General features: G+C 42.2%; 1 protein-coding gene and 1 non-coding gene across 2 annotated transcripts; one reads left to right on the top strand and one right to left on the bottom strand.

The window, feature by feature from the left end:
- Positions 1-306: 306 nt before the first annotated feature.
- Positions 307-378, bottom strand: trnac-gca. Its single transcript has one exon. It is a non-coding gene; the product is annotated as a tRNA-Cys (tRNA).
- Positions 379-1,901: 1,523 nt separating this feature from the next.
- LOC124875006 (LIM and SH3 domain protein 1-like) lies at positions 1,902-22,845 on the top strand. The gene is made up of 7 exons (XM_047376749.1): positions 1,902-2,105; positions 3,027-3,121; positions 5,891-5,975; positions 17,925-18,032; positions 18,808-18,877; positions 18,951-19,039; positions 22,354-22,845. Exons 1-7 carry the CDS (start codon positions 2,037-2,039, stop codon positions 22,525-22,527), a joined length of 690 nt encoding a protein of 229 aa, XP_047232705.1. The 5' UTR covers positions 1,902-2,036; the 3' UTR covers positions 22,528-22,845.
- The last annotated feature ends 40 nt before the right edge of the window (positions 22,846-22,885 follow it).

Genomic DNA, 22,885 nt, shown 5'->3' with positions numbered 1-22,885 from the left:
AACAGTTTGATAGACTGATTTGTGTTCAGATTTGAACATAAATAGAAATAAAAATACTGCATTTTTACAATTGAATTATTTCACCAAAATCTTTGAATGTTAACTGAGAACTTGATTAATTTATAAAATTATGCCGCTTTCATGTGCAAATCCAACTATTTCTGGGACCCATTTCAGCATCCCAAAAACGCCTGTGATTGAAAAGCAGTTACAGCTGGCATAATGTTTGACAACTTTTTTTTTTTTGTGTTCTGCGAAATATACTTACAAATAAAACAATTCACGGTAAAAAACAAAAAAAAAAAGAGGGGGCACCCGGATTTGAACCGGGGACCTCTTGATCTGCAGTCAAATGCTCTACCACTGAGCTATACCCCCATCCATTATCCGAGATGTATCTGCCTGTATCAAAACGGTACAAGTCCACATCTTGTGGCACATGTTCTAATGGTTTTGTCATATATGTGTATCAGACGTCCCTCCACCGTAGATTTTAATTTATTTCTTCACTTGATAAAGCTTTAATCCGTGTTCAGCACTGTAACCACTTCAGCTTCGTCCCTGACAGAGACGTCGCGTCAGCGCGTCCACCATATTGTGAGTGGCAATTTCCCCCCGGAAGACAATACGCAATTCTATTAAACGACTTTTTCCAAATAAACAAAACACTAAACTTCACATTTAACTAATCTTGATGATTAGTTTTTATATATAACAATAATGTAAAATACTGTTAGTGCTAAATATTTTAGAGCAATCAATATGAAGGATTAAAATGCATTTAATCTTACCACTGTAAATACCAAACAATTTCTCTTTGATTTAATTAAGTTAACGTTATAATGGTTGAACCGTGGACATATTCAAAGCTAAACTGAATTGACGGAGAACAAGAGAACAAAAAATAAAGAAGACAGTAGTGGCACTTTATCGTTTTAACGTTTTTAAAAAAGAACACAATCATAACAATGATATAATGTACATATAAAGCTTTTTTGAACGTTCCAACAAAAATGCCACTTACAATATGGCGCTAACGTGGCGTCTATTGACGTTCAGTGCTAAAACAACATGTCGGATTTCAGTTGTTATGCATCTTTTTATCGGGCAGAGGGCGCCATTTGGACATTATATTAACGACTGGTTCATCAACGCTTCAACATACAACCTAATGTCTAGTTTACCTTCCATTTATATATCACAATATTACGTTTTAATAATTTTGTATCTGCATACAGCCTGTCTTTACGGACAACTAAATAGTTGATGCTGTGATAAATGTCTCAAACACTTGACTGACCAAATAAATTCCTTATGTCTTATTTTTGAAATGTCTTGTTTACGCCTTCAGAAACAAGGTTTTGTGTCACATATGCGCATAGTTCTTGTCCTTAAAGTTATTGTATATAAATAAAATGTATTCAGCTCATTGTTTAGTCCACTACTTTAACGCTGTGCGTGATTAGAGATGATGTTGCCTTCAGGTGAAGGGGGAGAACTCAAACTGTGTCCATTGTGATGTTTTAGTAAATTAGTCCACACTATTTTACAGAATGAACACTTGATTTAAAAGTAGTGTGGTACTATAGAATATATAAATAGATAGACATTTAGATCAAATTCTACCAACGTTTAGTGTTATTTTACTATGACAATTTAATTGCTAATTATCTCACAGGTTAAGATAAAATATGCTATTAATGAGAACTCTGACACTGCTAATAATCTCATATGATGTTTTTGATGTTCGTGCAATCCATATGGTATTTTATTTTCCTCCTGGTCATTTATTATTCTCACAAAAAAAACATAAAGCTCCTATTTACGAGGATATATGAAGCCTCCAAGCAGACTTAACTCCTCCTTGGCTTCGGGTACAGTATATTAACAGAAATGCCTGCAGACAAAACGCAGAAACGTAAGCATTTTTTTTTTCTTTTTCGCTGCCCATCGATGACTTTCTAGACTTATTTTTTATTATTTGACGAGAGACATTTTATGTTTTGTGAAGAAGTTAGAAGAATCGCTGAGCTGTCATGAATCCACCATGTGGGAGATGCAACAAACCAGTTTATCCGACAGAAAAAATAAACTGTCTTGATAAGGTAAGATGATGAAAATCTAACTTCATTCAGTAATCACTAATCTAATACATTTTGCTTTTTTCAACTAACTAATTGAGACTCACCAGAATAACTAAACTAACTCTAATCTACAACAGTTGGGATTTTTTTTTTTTTCTTCAATTTTTGAACTTTAAAATCTAGTAAAACTTTATTTGGGAGGCGTGAGTTTGATCCAGAATGATATGACTAGTGGTGGGTAAAGTAGTCATAATTGTACTCCGGTAAGTGCAGTACTACACTATATTTGTCCTCAAATAGAAGAGTTGCTTGCTAAAAAGATACTGAGTAAGAGTAAAAAAGTATTTGGTAAGAAGGTTTCTCAAGTAGGCTACTAGGGAACTATTTGATCATAACCTCTGATTTATTATTTATAAATGATGTAATCAGACAGAAAAAAATATTAAGTTATAAGCAAAGTATGGTATTTTAAGGGACAAAATAAAACAAATAAACAAAAACATAAATAAATTGAGAAATAAAAAACAGGCATAAGAAACACCTTTCCAAAAATAAATCTTTTGAACATAAAACAAAAGGTACAGTAGGTAATTTATATTGACAATGGTAAATTACTTCCAGACACAAAATATACTGTTTACTGTATACCTCAGTAAGGAACTGCAGGCTCAGCAGTGCAGCAATATCAAGTTTGTCAAAAAAGGTCTCAAAGGCAATAAAGTAAAAGTAAAATAAAAGGCATTCTTTAGCAGGTACAATCATTTCATACTATAGAAACAAGATTACTGCAAATGGTTAGATTAGTAACATGTATTTAATGACTCAAATGGAAATTAGGTAACAACGCCAGTGTTTTAATTTATAATGTCTAATGAAGAATGTTTTGTTTTTCCAGAGTTGTGCAAAATCCTTTTGTTTAATCTGTTTGTCCCCCCCCCCCAGTATTGGCATAAAGGTTGTTTCAGCTGCGACGTTTGCAAGATGGCTTTGAGTATGAACAACTACAAAGGCTTTGAGAAGAAACCCTACTGCAGTATGTGAGTGTATTTACAGTAAACACTAAAATTTGAAGGCCATATAAAGTTGATTCATACTCGATGCATGATGGATTGAACAGTTCACCATGAAACACTTCTAGGACCTTCTTAGAACAGCTGGATTTACACTATAGGTGAAACAATTAATCGGATTAATTGATTATTGAAATAACCCTCAACTAATTTAATTGAATAATCGTTAACTAGAGTATACAGACTCTAAAACCTGCAGTTTGCTGAAAGAACAACCCACTCAGAGCAGTAATTAAGCCAATTTGTACAAAGAATATATACATTTTGCATTTAAATATCCTGTATTCAGAACTCATCAAGTGGCATAGTTTTAGCTTCACCTGATTCAAATTCTGTAAAAAAAAAAAAATCTCCTGATTAGCACCTTTTGCTATCTTACTATTAATCAATTAATTCAAATGTAATTTAAAGTGTGATCAAATCTGAATACAAATGCATGCCTCACTTGTCAGACTTTTATTTGAAAAATAAAATAAAAGAGAAATTATGCATAGTTCTCACTTTTATGCATTATGTTTTCTTTGTCAGTAAAATACATTGAACGATAATATTTAGGCTCTTAAAAAATTATCAGTCTCGGATCTGTTGCAAAATGAATGTAAAAGGTGAATTCTAATCAGAGAGCAAAATAATTACACATTTTAAACAAGGAATGAATGATGAGATTTAACATATTTACTGAAAATAAGAAAACATGTTTGCTCACACACTGGACGTTGGTGTATGCAGTTCCCATTTCTCAGCTCAGCTGATAAGAAAGTCTCAACTTGACAGCTGAGTTTTTGATAGGACGGTTACTCTGAGGCTTGAAGACTCTTGGTTCTGGTTCTGTTCCTTAGATGCTCATGTGATTTCTTCTTTGTGTTCAGAACCAAATTATTTCCAAGGTAAAAACAAATTTTGAAGATACCAGCTGGAGTTGTCAGTTGTGACTTGTAAATTTTAGATTATTTTAGACGTTTTTCTAATTTCTAAACTAGCACAGTAGCTTCATTCACTTTAAGGGGCACATTATAATATCATACAATATAATATTTTCAAGGTTTCTGTAGGTTAATTAAACCAAATTTGAATTAAAGGCATCTTGAAAAGCCTTGGTGGAAGCAATTAAATGTATGAAAGTTCCGATCTTAGGCATTTGTGTGCACTACAATAGAAATAAACTGAACTGAATTAAATCATTTATCTTTTGCCCCAAAAATAAAGATGAACAATTCTTCTTAAATTCCTCTTTTTCGTTATTGTAGTAACTTTAAAGTAATTGATGTCTGTGGTCACAAAATCCTTTGACCGACTGGTACTGAAGCATCTGAGGAACATCAATGGCCTGATGTCAGATGATGCAGTCAATTTGGGACTACACATCATCCTGCACCACCTCGACCACACGCCCGGATCCTGTTTGTGGACTTCAGCTCGGCTTTCAACACATCAACCTAGATATTTTCCACCAGAAGCTCACCCAGCTCACAGTGTCCGCCTCCATCTGTCTGTGAATTACCAGCCTTCTGACTAACCAGCAGCAGCTGGTGAGACTGGTTAGCATCTTCTCCCTCACATGAACCATCAACACTGGTGCCCTCCAGGGATGTGTTTTCTCCTCACTGCTCTTCTCCCTGTACACAAATGGCTGCCCCACAGTGGACTCGTCTTTGAAACCCCTGAATTTTGTGGACAATGACAGTAAATGGACTGAACTTATATAGCGCCTTTCCAGTCAAACAAACCACTCAAAGCGCTTTACACTAGAGCCACATTCACCCAATCACACTCACTAACGCTCACACATTCATACACCGATTTGCAGGTCGGTAGGCAACTTGAGGTTAAATGCCTTGCCCAGGGGCACATCGACATATGGCAGGAGGAAATTGGAATCAAATGCACAACCTTCTGATTGCAGGACGCCTACTCTTCCTACTGAGCCACTGTCGCCTATATTGACAGTGGACAATGACAGGACAATGACTTTGCATACAGACAGGAGGTGGATTAGCTGGGCCACTGGTGCAGTCAAAACCACCTGGAGTTTAACCTGCTCAAGACTGTGGAGCTGACGGTGGACTTCCGGAGAACTGCCCCCACACTGCCTCCCCTCACCATCCTCAACAACACTGTCGGCTCTGGATCACTTCCAGTTCCTAGAAACCACCGTTTCTCGGGACTTGAGCTGGTTCTCACACATTGACACATCTTGGAAGAAGACCCAGCAGAGACTGTACTTCTGACAAAAACTCAAGAAGTACAACCTTCATGAGTTTGCAACCGAACAATTAGGTCTGTAGAGAGGATCATTGGGGCTGACTTTTTCTCTATCCAGGAAAAGGGCAGCTAACCCCTCTGCAGATCCCACACATACTGGACACATACTGTTTAAACTTTTACATTTAGGTCGGCGCTACAGAGAGCTTTTTGCAAAAACATAGGCGCCACTGACACAGTTTCTTTTCCTAGGCTGTCTTTCTTATAAACACTTAAGAGTCAGAGTGCCTCGATTGATACCATGCATATTTGCATAACTGAACCATGTCTATAGTTTTTGTAAAAACTGTATATTTTAATACATACAAAAAACATTTATTTTTATTCCTCTTGGAACCAAAGTGTAATTCCTTGTTTGTGTGCACAAACTTGGCGAGTAAAGCTGATTCTGATTTATTCAGAAATGTATGTTAATTAAATGAATTTATTCTGCTTTTTAAATGTTTTTGTTTTGTTTTATTTATTTATTTTTAGGCATTACCCCAAAACCTCCTTCACCATAGTGACCGACACCCCTGAGAACCTACGCCTGAAACAACAGAGCCAGCTCAATAGTCAGGTGAGTTCAGACATCATCCTTTGCTGTCTGGCTTTTCTTGTACATTTCCTTATCTCATTTCATCAGCGAGGCTTGGTGTACCCTTCTCTTTATAATGGTCTTCCTTATTAGCGCTATGTGTGCCTCCAGCAGGTAAAGCAGGTTTACTTTTCAGCTCTGTGTTCTCTGTAATTGGATTACTTTAAAAAGTCATTTGATAAAGTGCAAAATAGAAGCTGTACCTCGTCTTGTTTAACAGCCTGACTAAATCCCACATATATTATATAACGGTTATTTTCGTGTCTTAACTGCTTCTAACACGGACATATTTTCTTCCAAAAACCACTGTCAGCCAGTGAACTGGTCTTTATTTATGGCAGCAGCTCATACGAGCTGCCCTTGGTACCTTCTCTGTTCTTAACCTCTGATCTAATCACACTGTTCCTGCCAGCTAATTAATCTGAGCTCAGGGGTAAGTCCTCCAAGTCACGCAAATTCATAAAGATTACCTTGTACTTTCACTTTGAAGATTCTCCTTTCAAGCAAGCATTTTAACTTGAAGCCATTTATTATCTGCAACACGTTACAAAATTCTATGCCCATTTAAGGCTGCAATTTCATAGGACTGCAACCTTGACAGGGTTGTGCATCTTAGTCACGATGTTTAACTTGAAACAGAGGATAACTGGGTTGCATGAATATTGCAAGATGCTCCACATACACTGGTCCCCCGTTGCTTCCAAAACAGACCTGACCCATCGAGGCATGGAGTCCACCAGAGCCCTGAAAGTGTGCTATCGTATGCGTCCAAGGTGTTTGCAGCAGCTTGTTTGTCCAGCACATCCCACAAAGATGCTCAATTGGATTTAGATCTGGGGAATTTGGAGGTCAACTCAACACGTCACACTTGTTGTGGTCCACAAGTAATTCTTGAACAATATTTTGTTTTGTGGGGAGTGCATCGTCCTATTGAAAGAGGCTGCATAGATATTGTGCATGATCTTCAACAAAGCTTAGGAACACTAAATTGCCAAAACTATTCTCTTACCCATTCAAATGACTGATTCCAGGTGTTCCAATCACTCATATGGCTACAGATGTATAAAACCCAGCACCTATCATGCAGACTGCTTCTACAAACATTTGTGAAAGAATTGGTTGTTTTCAGAAGATCTGTGACGTCTAGCGATATACAGGTCCTTCTCAAAATATTAGCATATTGTGATAAAGTTCATTATTTTCCATAATGTCATGATGAAAATTTAACATTCATATATTTTAGATTCATTGCACACTAACTGAAATATTTCAGGTCTTTTATTGTCTTAATACGGATGATTGTGGCATACAGCTCATGAAAACCCAAAATTCCTATCTCACAAAATTAGCATATTTCATCCGACCAATAAAAGAAAAGTTTTTGCCATGGGAGACCCTACCAGGGGCATTTAGGCCCCAGACAACATAGCCTCTAGGATCATTTGAGCACTCAAACCCCTCCACCACGTTAAGGTGACGGTTCAAGGAGGCAAGGAGGCAGGTGATGGGTCAGACAAAGAATGGTTCAAGAACCCCTCATGAAGAACACAATATCGAGGCACGTGACGTCGCCCGGTACGGCGGAGCCGGGGTCCCACCCTGGAGCCAGGCCTGGGGTCGGGACTCGTCGGAGAGCGCCTGGTGGCCGGGTTGCTCCTCGCGGGACCCGGCCGGGCCAAGCCCGAACGAGAGACGCGAGGCCATCCTCCAGTGGGCCCACCACCTGCAGGGGGAACCGTGAGGGACCGGTGCAAAGAGGATTGGGTGGCGGACGAAGGTGGAGACCTCAACGGCCCGATCCCCGGATGCTTAGGCTGGCTCTAGGGACGTGGAATGTCACCTCGCTGGGGGGGAAGGAGTCTGAGCTTGTGCGGGAGGTCGAGAGATATCGACTAGAAATAGTCGGGCTCGCCTCCACGCATAGCGTGGGCTCTGGAACCCATCTCCTTGAGAGGGGTTGGACTCTCTTCTACTCTGGAGTGGCCCACGGGGAGAGGCGGCGGGCTGGTGTGGGTTTGCTTGTTGCCCCCCAGCTCAGCCGTCTCGTGTTGGGGTTTACCCCAGTGGATGAGAGGGTTGTATCCCTGCGCCTTCGGGTTGGGGAGAGGTCTCTGACTATAATTTCAGCCTACGGGCCGAGTGGTAGTGCAGAGTACCCTGCCTTCTAGGCGTCCCTGTCGGGGGTGCTGGATAGTGCCCCTCCCGGGGACTCCATTATTCTGCTGGGGGACTTCAACGCCCACGTGGGGAACGACAGTGACACCTGGAGAGGCGTGATCGGGAGGAATGGCCTCCCCGATCTGAATCCGAGTGGTGTTTTGTTATTGGACTTCTGCGCTAGTCACGGATTGTCCATAACGAACACCATGTTCAAACATAAGGGTGTCCATCAGTGCACTTGGCACCAGGACACCCTAGGCAGGAGGTCGATGATCGACTTTGTTGTCGTATCATTAGACCTTCGGCCGCATGTTTTGGACACTCGGGTGAAGAGAGGGGCTGAGCTGTCCACTGATCATCACCTGGTGGTGAGTTGGATCCGCTGGAGGAGGAGAAAGCCGGACAGACTTGGCAGGCCCAAGCGCATAGTGAGGGTCTGCTGGGAACGCCTGGCGGAGCCCTCGGCCAGGGATGTATTCAACTCCCACCTCCGGGAGAGCTTCGACCAGATCCCGGGGGATGTTGGAGACATGGACTCAGAGTGGACCATGTTCTCTGCATCTATTGTCGATGCTGCTGCCCATAGCTGCGGCCGTAAGGTCTGCGGTGCCTGTCGTGGCGGCAATCCCAGAACCCGGTGGTGGACACCGGCAGTAAGGGATGCTGTTAAGCTGAAGAAGGAGTCCTATCGGCTGTGGTTGGCTTGTGGGACTCCTGAGGCGGCTGACGGGTACCGTGAGGCCAAGCGTGCTGCGGCCCGGGCTGTGGCAGAGGCAAAAACTCGGGCCTGGGAAGAGTTCGGTGAGGCCATGGAGAAGGACTACCGGTTGGCCTCGAAGCGATTCTGGCAAACCGTCCGACGCCTCAGGAGGGGGAAGCAGTGCTCTGCCAACACTGTTTATAGTGGGGGCGGGAGACTGCTGACCTCGACTGAGGACATTATCGGGCGGTGGAAGGAGTACTTCGAGGATCTCCTCAATCCTGCCATCACGCATTCCGTGGTGGAAACAGAGGCTGGGGACTCGGGGTTGGACTCTTTCATCACCCAGGCTGAAGTCACCGAGGTGGTTAAAAAGCTCCGCGGTGGCAAGGCTTCGGGGGTGGATGAGATCCGCCCTGAGTACCTCAAGTCTCTGGATGTTGTAGGGCTGTCATGGTTGACACGCCTCTTCAACATTGCGTGGCGGTCGGGGACAGTGCCTCTGGACTGGCAGACTGGGGTGGTGGTCCCCCTTTATAAGAAGGGGGACCGGAGGGTGTGTTCCAACTACAGGGGGATCACACTCCTCAGCCTCCCTGGTAAGGCCTACGCCAGGGTATTGGAGAGGAGAGTCCGACCGATAGTCGAACCTCGGCTTCAGGAGGAACAGTGTGGTTTTCGTCCCAGCCGTGGAACACTGGACCAGCTCTATACCCTCTACAGGGTGCTCGAGGGTTCATGGGAGTTTGCCCAACCGGTTCACATGTGTTTTGTGGACCTGGAGAAGGCATTCGACTGTGTCCCTCGTGATGCCCTGTGGGGGGTGCTCCAGGAGTATGGAATCGGGGGCCCTTTATTAGGGGCCATCCGGTCCCTGTACGAGCGGAGCAGGAGTTTGGTCCGCATTGCCGGCACTAAGTCGGACCTGTTCCCAGTGCATGTTGGACTCCGGCAGGGCTGCCCTTTGTCGCCGGTCCTGTTCATAACTTTTATGGACAGGATTTCTAGACGCAGCCAAGGGCCGGAGGGGGTCTGGTTTGGGGACCAGTGGATTTCGTCTCTTCTTTTTGCGGATGACGTGGTCCTGCTGGCCCCCTCTAGCCAAGACCTACAGCATGCGCTGTGGCGGTTCGCAGCCGAGTGTGAAGCGGCTGGGATGAGGATCAGCTCCTCCAAGTCCGAGGCCATGGTACTCGACCGGAAAAGGGTGGCTTGTCCTCTTCAGGTTGGAGGGGAGTTCCTGCCTCAAGTGGAGGAGTTTAAGTATCTCGGGGTCTTGTTCACGAGTGAGGGAAGAATGGAGCGGGAGATTGACAGACGGATCGGTGCAGCTGCCACAGTAATGGGGGCGCTGTGCCGGTCCATTGTGGTGAAGAGAGAGCTGAGCCGAAAAGCAAAGCTCTCAATTTACTGGTCGGTCTACGTTCCTACCCTCACCTATGGCCATGAACTTTGGGTCATGACCGAAAGAACGAGATCACGGATACAAGCGGCTGAAATGAGCTTCCTCCGTAGGGTGGCCGGGCACTCCCTTAGAGATAGGGTGAGGAGCTCGGCCATCCGGGAGGGGCTCGGAGTAGAGCCGCTGCTCCTCCACATCGAGAGGAGCCAGTTGAGGTGGCTCGGGCATCTATACCGGATGCCTCCTGGACGCCTTCCTCGGGAGGTGTTCCAGGCACGTCCCACCGGGAGGAGGCCCAGGGGACGGCCCAGGATACGCTGGAGGGACTATGTCTCTCGGCTGGCCTGGGAACGCCTTGGGCTCCCCCTGGAGGAACTGGAGGAGGTGTCTGGAGAGAGGGACGTCTGGGCGTCTCTGCTGAGTCTGCTGCCCCCGCAACCCGGTCCTGGATAAGCGGAAGACGACGAACGAACGAACGAACAATAAAAGAAAAGTGTTTTTAATACAAAAAAACGTCAACCTTCAAATAATCATGTACAGTTATGCACTCAATACTTGGTCGGGAATCCTTTTGCAGAAATGACTGCTTCAATGCGGCGTGGCATGGAGGCAATCAGCCTGTGGCACTGCTGAGGTCTTATGGAGGCCCAGGATGCTTCGATAGCGGCCTTTAGCTCATCCAGAGTGTTGGGTCTTGAGTCTCTCAACGCTCTCTTCACAATATCCCACAGATTCTCTATGGGGTTCAGGTCAGGAGAGTTGGCAAGCCAATTGAGCACAGTGATACCATGGTCAGTAAACCGTTTACCAGTGGTTTTGGCACTGTGAGCAGGTGCCAGGTTGTGCTGAAAAATTAAATCTTCATCTCCATAAAGCTTTTCAGCAGATGGAAGCATGAAGTGCTCCAAAATCACCTGATAGCTAGCTGCATTGACCCTGCCCTTGATAAAACACAGTGGACCAACACCAGCAGCTGACACGGCACCCCAGACCATCACTGACTGTGGATACTTGACACCGGACTTCTGGCATTTTGGCATTTACTTCTCCTCATTCTTCCTCCAGACTCTGGCACCTTGATTTCCGAATGACATGCAGAATTTGCTTTCATCTGAAAAAAGTACTTTGGACCACTGAGCAACAGTCCAGTGCTGCTTCTCTGTAGCCCAGGTCAGGCGCTTCTGCCGCTGTTTCTGGTTCAAAAGTGGCTTGACCTGGGGAATGCGGCACCTGTAGCCCATTTCCTGCACACGCCTGTGCACGTTGGCTCTGGATGTTTCTACTCCAGACTCAGTCCACTGCTTCCGCAGGTCCCCCAAGGTCTGGAATCGGCCCTTCTCCACAATCTTCCTCAGTGTCCGGTCACCTCTTCTCGTTGTGCAGCGTTTTCTGCCACACTTTTTCCTTCCCACAGACTTCCCACTGAGGTGCCTTGATACAGCACTCTGGGAACAGCCTATTCATTCAGAAATGTCTTTCTGTGTCTTACCCTCTTGCTTGAGGGTGTCAATAGCGGCCTTCTGGACAGCAGTCAGGTCGGCAGTCTTACCCATGATTGGGGTTTTGAGTGATGAACCAGGCTGGGAGTCTTAAAGGCCTCAGGAATTTTTTGCAGGTGTTTAGAGTTAACTCGTTGATTCAGATGATTAGGTTCATAGCTCGTTTAGAGACCCTTTTAATGATATGCTAATTTTGTGAGATAGGAATTTTGGGTTTTCATGAGCTGTATGCCACAATCATCCGTATTAAGACAATAAAAGACCTGAAATATTTCAGTTAGTCTGCAATGAATCTAAAATATATGAATGTTAAATTTTCATCATTACATTATGGAAAATAATGAACTTTATCACAATATGCTAATATTTTGAGAAGGACCTGTACCATCCATGCGATGCCACCTGTGCAATAAGTCCAGTCATGAAATTTCCTCCCACCTAAATATTCCACAGTCAATTGTAAGTTTTATAACAAATGTAAGTGTCTGGGAATTGCAGAAACTCAGAAAGAGGTCTCAGCGAATGTGAAGGTTAATGGTGTGCAGAGGTCGCCAATTTCCTGCAGAGTCAATAGATACAGAGCTCTGAACATCATGTGGCCTTAAGATTAGCTCAAGAACAGTGAAGGTGGTATATTTAAAAGTCAATGGAAATGAATGGAAACAGTTGCAGTTTTGGAGGTATTTGGACTCAGTCGTCTAGGTTTTACAAATTGGTCCATGTCAAATTAGCTGAATTCTTGCATATGCCAATTTGTCCTGCTTCTAATGCATTAACTTTGAGGACATGTTTAATTGCTGCCACCTGTCAGTACTAGTGACCATTATGGAATGTCTGATCGGTATTTATGGAATCAACAATGTTTTTACGCTGGACTAACCTGCAATCCCTTTTAAAATTGATTATCTATAATACTGTAAAAAATCGCTTTTACTGACAGAAAAAGCTAAAAACAAACAGATGGAAATGGCTATTCTGAAAGGTCATCTGAGGGTACTGCAATGAAATGCAAATGGATAACTGAGCTACCTGAACAGGCACACAGATGGTCCCAGTTCGGTATGCTGTGGCACTCCACTGGTCCAATAAAAGGGGAAGCATACAGCTCTGGTATCCCTTCTGACACCTGTCTTAATTGGCCCTGAGATTCAGCATTTTGGCACTGGGTCAGATTTAATGTTCAAGTTGGTTTTGCAGGTTTAAAAGAGGAAGAATGAGGCAAAACTGGCCAGCTGTGGGAGTTGCAGATGCAGGTACAGTAGGACAGATCTCTGTCTCAGGAGGGGTAAGACACTGAAATGCAAGATGCCACAGATGTAAGAGGTGACCTTAAGTCAGAACCTATGGCTTTCACTCCATGAAGCTGGAAATAATGCCAATACAGGTCCTTCTCAAAATATTAGCATATTGTGATAAAGTTCATTATTTTCCATAATGTCATGATGAAAATTTAACATTCATATATTTTAGATTCATTGCACACTAACTGAAATATTTCAGGTCTTTTATTGTCTTAATACAGATGATTTTGGCATACAGCTCATGAAAACCCAAAATTCCTATCTCACAAAATTAGCATATTTCATCCGACCAATAAAAGAAAAGTGTTTTTAATACAAAAAACGTCAACCTTCAAATAATCATGTACAGTTATGCACTCAATACTTGGTCTGGAATCCTTTGGCAGAAATGACTGCTTCAATGCGGTGTGGCATGGAGGCAATCAGCCTGTGGCACTGCTGAGGTCTTATGGAGGCCCAGGATGCTTCGATAGCGGCCTTTAGCTCATCCAGAGTGTTGGGTCTTGAGTCTCTCAACGTTCTCTTCATAATATCCCACAGATTTTCTATGGGATTCAGGTCAGGAGAGTTGGCAGGCCAATTGAGCACAGTGATACCATGGTCAGTAAACCATTTACCAGTGGTTTTGGCACTGTGAGCAGGTGCCAGGTTGTGCTGAAAAATGAAATCTTCATCTCCATAAAGCTTTTCAGCAGATGGAAGCATGAAGTGCTCCAAAATCTCCTGATAGCTAGCTGCATTGACCCTGCCCTTGATAAAACACAGTGGACCAACACCAGCAGCTGACACGGCACCCCAGACCATCACTGACTGTGGGTACTTGACACTGGACTTCTGGCATTTTGGTATTTCCTTCTCCCCAGTCTTCCTCCAGACTCTGGCACCTTGATTTCCGAATGACATGCAGAATTTGCTTTCATCCGAAAAAAGTACTTTGGACCACTGAGCAACAGTCCAGTGCTGCTTCTATGTAGCCCAGGTCAGGCACTTCTGCTGCTGTTTCTGGTTCAAAAGTGGCTTGACCTGGGGAATGCAGCACCTGTAGCCCATTTCCTGCACACGCCTGTGCACGGTGGCTCTGGATGTTTCTACTCCAGACTCAGTCCACTGCTTCCGCAGGTCCCCCAAGGTCTGGAATCGGCCCTTCTCCACAATCTTCCTCAGGGTCCGGTCACCTCTTCTCGTTGTGCAGCGTTTTCTGCCACACTTTTTCCTTCCCACAGACTTCCCATTGAGGTGCCTTGATACAGCACTCTGGGAACAGCCTATTCGTTCAGAAATGTCTTTCTGTGTCTTACCCTCTTGCTTGAGGGTGTCAATAGTGGCCTTCTGGACAGCAGTCAGGTCGGCAGTCTTACCCATGATTGGGGTTTTGAGTGATGAACCAGGCTGGGAGTTTTAAAGGCCTCAGGAATCTTTTGCAGGTGTTTAGAGTTAACTCGTTGATTCAGATGATCAGGTTCATAGCTCGTTTAGAGACCCTTTTAATGATATGCTAATTTTGTGAGATAGGAATTTTGGGGTTTCATGAGCTGTATGCCAATATCATTCGTATTAAGACAATAAAAGACCTGAAATATTTCAGTTAGTGTGCAATGAATCTAAAATATATGAATGTTAAATTTTCATCATGACATTATGGAAAATAATGAACTTTATCACAATATGCTAATATTTTGAGAAGGACCTGTACATCTCTCCAGAACATTCGCTGGATTGGTCCTCCCCCTGTGCACCACTATATGTGGTGATGCAGAACCACCAGTTGACGTCATTCAATGCCTATGTGTTCGGGCATCTCTTCAGTCGCTGGAGGTGTAATAAGAGTCCAGTGCACCACCTGACAGATACCCACATGTCTCAGTTTATTTTATTGGTATTTTAGGTGACAGTCCAACACAATGTAGAGAATAACCGTGAAGTGAAAAGGACTGTTTTCTAAAAAAAAATATGGTGGCACACATGTAGGCCGAAAACCTCAATTATAGTTTCATCTGACCAAAACAACATCTTCCAGACGTTTGCTCGTGCCTTTAGTGGGTTGTGGGAATTGCAAAAGACTTGTTGCTGTCCTTGAACAAAAGTTTTTTTTCTTGCAACTCATCATAAAGGCCATATTGTGGAGCTACCTACTAATAATTGTCCTGTCAACAGATTCTTGCTCCTAAGGTGTGGATCGCTGTAGCTTCTTGAGAGTTACCATGGCCTTTTGGCCACGGTCTTTTCACCATGATATTCCCACTTGAGAATATCCTGGCAAAGAGAGCACCACAGAGATGGTTTTAGACAAACATAAATGCATAGAATAAACAAAGCACTGTGATGATTAGTGTTTTAGCCCCATACACAGGATAAGTATTTCAGAAGTCCAGCTGATGCTTTTTCATAACAGCTTCTTTGGAAGAACGGTCAAAATAATCACAAAACCCCATTCACAGGATCACCATTTTCACACCCGCAACACAAAGAATCTCAGGAGGGTCTCTATTTTGGTTTAAAATGATTCCTCACAGCCAAGTTAAATAATTGTTCTCATGTAACACGACTGTAACGATCAAATGTAAAGCCAAAGCTGTTTCCTCCTTTCCTCTCATCTGATCCAAGCACTTCATGTCTTTGTTCATAACCATAAAAGTCTCTGCAGTCGAACTCACTTAGTTCTGCATATTCCTCATAGCAAGAACGTGACTCATTTGTGTTTGTGCCTTTGCAGATCTGTGCATGTGTGTGTGCAGAGTGCAGGAATCACAGATTTATTTTCAAATAAACATTTTGACTTCATCTATTGCTGTAAATGTTCCCCTGAGGCCTATGCTCACAGGGAACTGTGGAAATGTGCACTTTAATCACAGCTCAGCAGTGTTTATCTGCAGTTTTTATCTATTCCAAAATAGTTACTTTTAATAAGCTCTTGTTGAAATTCTAAAGAGTACATTCATGTTAGGCACTAAAGATTAACCTAATTGCAGTTTGACATGATCACTACAGAGCAAGTTTTCTTAAATAATGGATGAATCTTTCACATTTCATACTTAAAGGACATATATCCTCATTACAACTTTTTTCTTTTACTTATTAAGAAATGTAAAAACAAAAGTGTAAAAATAGATAAATGAGTGTAATGGCATTATGTTCGAAACACAAAATCAAACATCAATGTATAACACAGTACCCATTTGACACAAAATTAGTGATAATAAATACTCCAGCTCAAATTTGAGCTAATAAAGTGAGAAATGTATATGGCAGTTTATCCAGTGAGGACTGGATATAATTCATTACCAAATTCATACTGTTGTATGAAAGCAGATGCTTGGATACTTAGTAAACTGGCATCCTATTAGGAGATTTAAAACTACTTTTTAATGAGCCCATTCAGCCCCATAATTCAACACAAATTGTAATTCATAAACATTTGAATTATTTCAGTATTTATGTTGGACATTGCCATTTCTACTCTGAGTGTGTCCAGTATGGCTACCCTGATGTGCACAGGTGTACGCCAGCATATTTCTCCCAAAAGCTGGCACCAGAATACCTTATGTTAAGGAGCCATGCCGTGATTCCTGTAAAATGCAGCAACAGTGAATGGAAGCAGCTAAAAATCTCACTTTTCACATGTAAGCAGTCTATGTTTTACTCCTGGGCATTTAACTGTGCTAGAATAAAGTTCAGTGTTTTTATTCAAACCTAGTGTTTTCCCTGCAGGTCAAAAAAGTTATCCTTTGATCTCATCATACCAGAGTACCTTCCTCCACATCTTTGCTGTCCCCTACATGGCTTGTGGTAAACTGCAAAGAGGGCTTTCTTTTGGCTTTCTTTCAAAAATTGCTTTTTTTCTTTGTCAGTCTTCTATGAAGGTCAGACTTGAGTTACCATGGACCTCTTGGATGTTTCTCTGATTAATATTCTCCTTGCCTGGGTTGTTGACTTAATGTGGATCAAAGGCTGACATATCTATATTTATCAAAGATTGCATTTATTTTTAAAACCATCTTTATTTATCTGGATTCATTGTTTTGATGCTTGGAATGGGTTCACTAAAGTCTTCACAACAGTTGTGGAAAATATTATTAATATAGTAAACAAATGTTATGCGATGGTGGCTCAGGTGGTAGGAGTTTGTCCTGTAACTGGTGTGTTGCCAGTTCTGTCAGTCTGCCCCAGGGCAGCTGTGGCTACAATGTATCCTACGCCTGTCAGTGTTTGAATGGTTGGATGACTGATTGTAGTGTAAAGCACTATACAAGTGCAGGCCATTTACCATTTACTGTCAAGATCATGATTGCTGCTGAAGGCAGGTTCTGCACTTTCTGAGGGCAGCTCTAACATTTATTCCTTCATTAGTTGAGAATAAACTAATTTAAGTTTTTAATGTCTTCAACAGAATCAGCCCCTCACATCCTGCACAACTACAAATTACACCTAAGCAAAGATGTGGCTTAATAAGGAGCCATCTGGATCAGTTCTGCAAATAAAGCCTCTATGGAGGAATTTACCTTTTCCACACGGGGTAGTCTGTAGAGTCTTTCAGGGCTTTGACTTCTACCATGGGAGAAACAAATGTTTATGTCTGGGAAACCTACACTAACCTAACTATAGATACGCAGTCTGTGTATCCAGAAGGTCAGACAATAACTGCTCGTAACTAATCCACACAACCCTGCGTTAAAGAAACAAACTGTCATTGTAGATGTTAACTGGAAATAAAGTCCAACAAGCAAAGATAAAAAATTATGTTTCATATGTTTTTAATACAAATATTTAAATATAATAAAGTAATAACAGTAGTTGCAATACTGAAGGGTTTTATGACACTTGGCAACAAATAAAGCAACTTTTCCTCTGAAAGAAGATTGGTGTTCGCAGGCCCTTTACAAGGAGAAGTTTGAGAAGAACAAGGGAAAAGGTTTCAGCGTGGTGGTCGACACACCGGAGATGCAGAGGCTGAAGAAGACCCAGGACCAGATCAGTAATGTGAGTGCAGTTTTTAATTTACCAGCACATTTTCTAACCCACATAAACATATACAATCCAGACTCTGACGATTTTTTTAAAGGCATTTAGTTTGTAAAACTTTAGCGGATCATGAGTCAACAATTGCCTGCTGTTCCAGGACAGGACGGTAGATTCAGGATACAAAACTGAAACATGAGGTGAAGAGAACAATAAGGCTCGTAAGGATCAGAGGCTGTGGAAATCTGCATCTGGAAAAGTGGAACTTTGACATATAAAAAGTGCAGGAACACTGCAGATGGCAGTGAAGGAGGTCAGAGTGGAATCCTGCAGAAACACAAAGACACATTTCTGACATTTCTCCACGGAGCAGCTGCCCTATATGGTCAAAGCCTCTCAGCTGTGGATACAAACTCAACTGCTCTACACACACAGAGACACACACTTCCTTTTTCTCTCATGAGAACACTAGTTGCAGAAAGGAATGATGGGTATTAAGCTACATGTCAAAAGGCCATAATCTTGTTTTCTTTCTCTTTTTCTTCTTTTCCCACATTATTCAGCAGTTTCTCCGGCAGGACTTTGTGGCATCTGCTCCCTCTTCTCCTTATATTTCTCATGTTTTCTGCGAGCTGAATTTGCTGCACCTGATTTACAGTGTAAATATTTGTGTTCCTCTTGACATTTCCTAAAATGGAGAAGATTCACATAAGAGCAAGACCTGCTGAGGGGGGAAAGAGTTCATTGTAAGCGTTGACTGCCCTCATGTGGATTAAATGTGCATTTGTATGTGCAGATAAAGTACCATGAAGAGTTTGAGAAAAGTAAGATTCGAAGTGATGCGCCTCCTCCTGAAAACAGACAAGGTGAGATGTTTCTGTATTTATTATAACTTTATTTATAAACATGCATGGATATTTAATGTCTGTGTTTGTGCAGAACAAGAAATGCAATCATCACACCCTGAAATATTCAGCCAGCCTGCGGGACAGATGTGCCCTGCTGCTGCATCTCCACCTAGTGGAGGGGTAAGGCAATAATGTCAGTGTGTGTTTAAATCCTAGTGGGAGACCATTGGTTGATCTTAAGCAATCAGATTGAATGTTAAAATGATTTTTGATTGAAAGATATGTTGAGAGCAATGTTGGATGCTCTCTGTTAATATGGCTTATGTATGGTGTTTGTTCATCTCAATCTACAACTGTAAGGTTTGCAGGTCTCCGCCACTTGCTTTTTGAGGGTCGGTTGCTGAAAAGTCTACCCAAACTACACCATTATAAGACTGTTCTAATGTGTGGACAGTGTTCTTGTGACAAATTTGAAGTTTTGGTCACAAATGAAAACGTTGCCGCTCCTTAAGCCGCAATTGGGCTACATTTTTTATGTTGGGTAATCTCTTTTACATAAAACAAACTGGAAAAAGGCTTAATTTATTTTAGCCTTTGATCTGGGAGATAAAACAATATAGTAAGCCAATACCTTCATAGTAGAGCAATAAGCATCAGAATGAGCTGCTTTCAGACTATCAAATAATTTTTGTACAGTTCATTGTAAAAGTAATAGTGCTTGAAATTTCTTATTTTATCACATAAACTTTAATAGCATTTATTTGGATATACAGGTCCTTCTCAAAATATTAGCATATTGTGATAAAGTTCATTATTTTCCATAATGTAATGATGAAAATTTAACATTCATATATTTTAGATTCATTGCACACTAACTGAAATATTTCAGGTCTTTTATTGTCTTAATACGGATGGTTTTGGCATACAGCTCATGAAAACCCAAAATTCCTATCTCACAAAATTAGCATATTTCATCCGACCAATAAAAGAAAAGTGTTTTTAATACAAAAAACGTCAACCTTCAAATAATCATGTACAGTTATGCACTCAATACTTGGTCGGGAATCCTTTGGCAAAAATGACTGCTTCAATGCGGCGTGGCATGGAGGCAATCAGCCTGTGGCACTGCTGAGGTCTTATGGAGGCCCAGGATGCTTTGATAGCGGCCTTTAGCTCATCCAGAGTGTTGGGTCTTGAGTCTCTCAACGTTCTCTTCACAATATCCCACAGATTCTCTATGGGGTTCAGGTCAGGAGAGTTGGCAGGCCAATTGAGCACAGTGATACCATGGTCAGTAAACCATTTACCAGTGGTTTTGGCACTGTGAGCAGGTGCCAGGTTGTGCTGAAAAATGAAATCTTCATCTCCATAAAGCTTTTCAGCAGATGGAAGCATGAAGTGCTCCAAAATCTCCTGCTAGCTAGCTGCATTGACCCTGCCCTTGATAAAACACAGTGGACCAACACCAGCAGCTGACACGGCACCCCAGACCATCACTGACTGTGGATACTTGACACTGGACTTCTGGCATTTTGGCATTTCCTTCTCCCCAGTCTTCCTCCAGAGTCTGGCACCTTGATTTCCGAATGACATGCAGAATTTGCTTTCATCCGAAAAAAGTTCTTTGGACCACTGAGCAACAGTCCAGTGCTGCTTCTCTGTAGCTCAGGTCTGGGGAATGCGGCACCTGTAGCCCATTTCCTGCACACGCCTGTGCACGGTGGCTCTTGATGTTTCTACTCCAGACTCAGTCCACTGCTTCCGCAGGTCCCCCAAGGTCTGGAATCGGCCCTTCTCCACAATCTTCCTCAGGGTCCGGTCACCTCTTCTCGTTGTGCAGCGTTTTCTGCCACACTTTTCCCTTCCCACAGACTTCCCACTGAGGTGCCTTGATACAGCACACTGGGAACAGCCTATTCGTTCAGAAATTTCTTTCTGTGTCTTACCCTCTTGCTTGAGGGTGTCAATAGTGGCCTTCTGGACAGCAGTCAGGTCGGCAGTCTTACCCATGATTGGGGTTTTGAGTGATGAACCAGGCTGGGAGTTTTAAAGGCCTCAGGAATCTTTTGCAGGTGTTTAGAGTTAACTCGTTGATTCAGATGATTAGGTTCATAGCTCGTTTAGAGACCCTTTTAATGATATGCTAATTTTGTGAGATAGGAATTTTGGGTTTTCATGAGCTGTATGCCAAAATCATCCGTATTAAGACAATAAAAGACCTGAAATATTTCAGTTAGTGTGCAATGAATCTAAAATATATGAATGTTAAATTTTCATCATGACATTATGGAAAATAATGAACTTTATCACAATATGCTAATATTTTGAGAAGGACCTGTATGTGCGATTCGCTTACAAAGTTGTGCATAATTGCATTGTGAACAAAATGATCCATGGTTTTCACTTTAAACAATAAAAATCAGAAATCGGGGTTGCATTTGTATTAATTCACCTTTACACTGATGCCCCTAAACAAAATTCAGTGCAACCAACTGCCTTTTGGAGTTCCTTAATTAGAAAGTAGTCAAATTAATCTCAGTATTAATGCAGCTGTTCTGCTCAGGGAAAGAGCATTAATCAGGGTTAGGGTAGCAGCTAATATGCCCATGGTAGACTCTGGAGGAGCTACAGATAACCAGAACTCTGGGAGAATTTGACATCAACCATCTGTAGTGAGAAGAAAGAGAAGAAAGCCACTGTTGAGACAAAGCCATAATACTTTTTCTTTGTAGTTACACACCATGTAGGGGTTAAGTAAACATGTGGAAGATGGTGCTCTGGTCAGGTGAGACCAAAAGGGGCAACATGCAAAACAATTATATGGCAAAAAACAAACACTGCACATCATTCAGAACATCCCCCGCAAAATGTGGTGGCATCATCATGCTGTGGGGGATGCTGTTCTTCAGGATGGACAGAGATGGTGGTCAGAGATAAAAGGAAAATTGATGGAATTAAATACAGAACCACCCTGGAAGAAAACCTTTAGAGGACACAATCCATTTAGAAAGCCATGCATCAATTTTCTTCTTCCTTACAATCATGCACTACATTGTATTGGGCTATACCATATAATCCCAAAAAAACAAAATTTGAAGTTGTAGCACAACAATAAAAAATTCCAGAACACTGTAAACCAAAGAATAACACACATCAAGTATATCCACCTATAGATCTATGTTGATAGAGCTAGAAAATCTGGCTTCTTGCAAGCTTATTATAAAGAAATAAGGGTAAGATGGTGCATTTCCCCTGTCATTTATATGCAATATATTCCTCTAGTTTTGCCTGTTTAGCCATTTAACAAATATTAGGAGTCTGTCTCTTATTTGAACATCCGTGTGAATTTGGCCATTGTTGCATGAGTCTTCCTCTTTCCTACTGTAGGGAAATAAAATGCAAACCAATGTACTTTGTCTTATTTTTGATGTGTATCCCTCAACGTTCTATATATAAATTGTGCCCCCCCCCCCCCCCCCCCCGATCTCATGTAGAAATGCTACCAGGCCTTGTACAGCTACACGGCAGCAGAGGCCGATGAAGTTACTCTGCAGGAGGGCGATCTGATCTTGGATGTCGAGCCGATAGATGAGGGCTGGATGTTTGGATGCAACCAGCGCACTGGGAAGAAAGGAATGCTGCCAGCTAACTATGTTCGACCCGTTTGAAAATTGATTTAAAGATATATTTGTAAACCAGTCAAACTGACAGTAAGAGGTCAAACTCCTGCAATGTGGATCTGGATCGACTGCCGCCATTTAAAAATGCTTTTGTTTTTTCCAGATGTAACATTTTTGGTTTTGGCTCTTAAAGAATTAGAATTTTTCTGAAACGAAAATGATTTGAAGCAACAAGTCAAGTCAATTCATCATCAGCAGCAGCTGTGTCTTCATGACGCATTCAATTCTGAAATATAAATGCTTGTTTCATTTTTTTTCCCTTGCATGTTATGAAGCATTTGAACGGATTAAACTTCAACATGCTTATCTGCCATGCTTTGCCTTTTAAAGTAGGAAAATAGGAAAT

Source organism: Girardinichthys multiradiatus, chromosome 10 (genome assembly GCF_021462225.1).
Source record: "Girardinichthys multiradiatus isolate DD_20200921_A chromosome 10, DD_fGirMul_XY1, whole genome shotgun sequence".
In the NCBI taxonomy this organism is placed as follows: Eukaryota; Metazoa; Chordata; class Actinopteri; order Cyprinodontiformes; family Goodeidae; genus Girardinichthys; species Girardinichthys multiradiatus.
Note: the sequence above shows the minus strand (reverse complement) of the source record. Positions and strands in the feature narration are given on the sequence as shown.

What these genes read in the sequence shown, in the direction of transcription:
- LOC124875006 (XM_047376749.1), top strand. Translation starts at nt 2,037, where the DNA reads ATGAATCCACCATGTGGGAGATGCAACAAACCAGTTTATCCGACAGAA. An exon ending in AAATAAACTGTCTTGATAAG is followed by an intron (nt 2,106 to 3,026) that starts GTAAGATGATGA and finishes CCCCCCCCCCAG; the next exon opens with TATTGGCATAAAGGTTGTTT. An exon ending in CCCAGGACCAGATCAGTAAT is followed by an intron (nt 18,033 to 18,807) that starts GTGAGTGCAGTT and finishes TTGTATGTGCAG; the next exon opens with ATAAAGTACCATGAAGAGTT.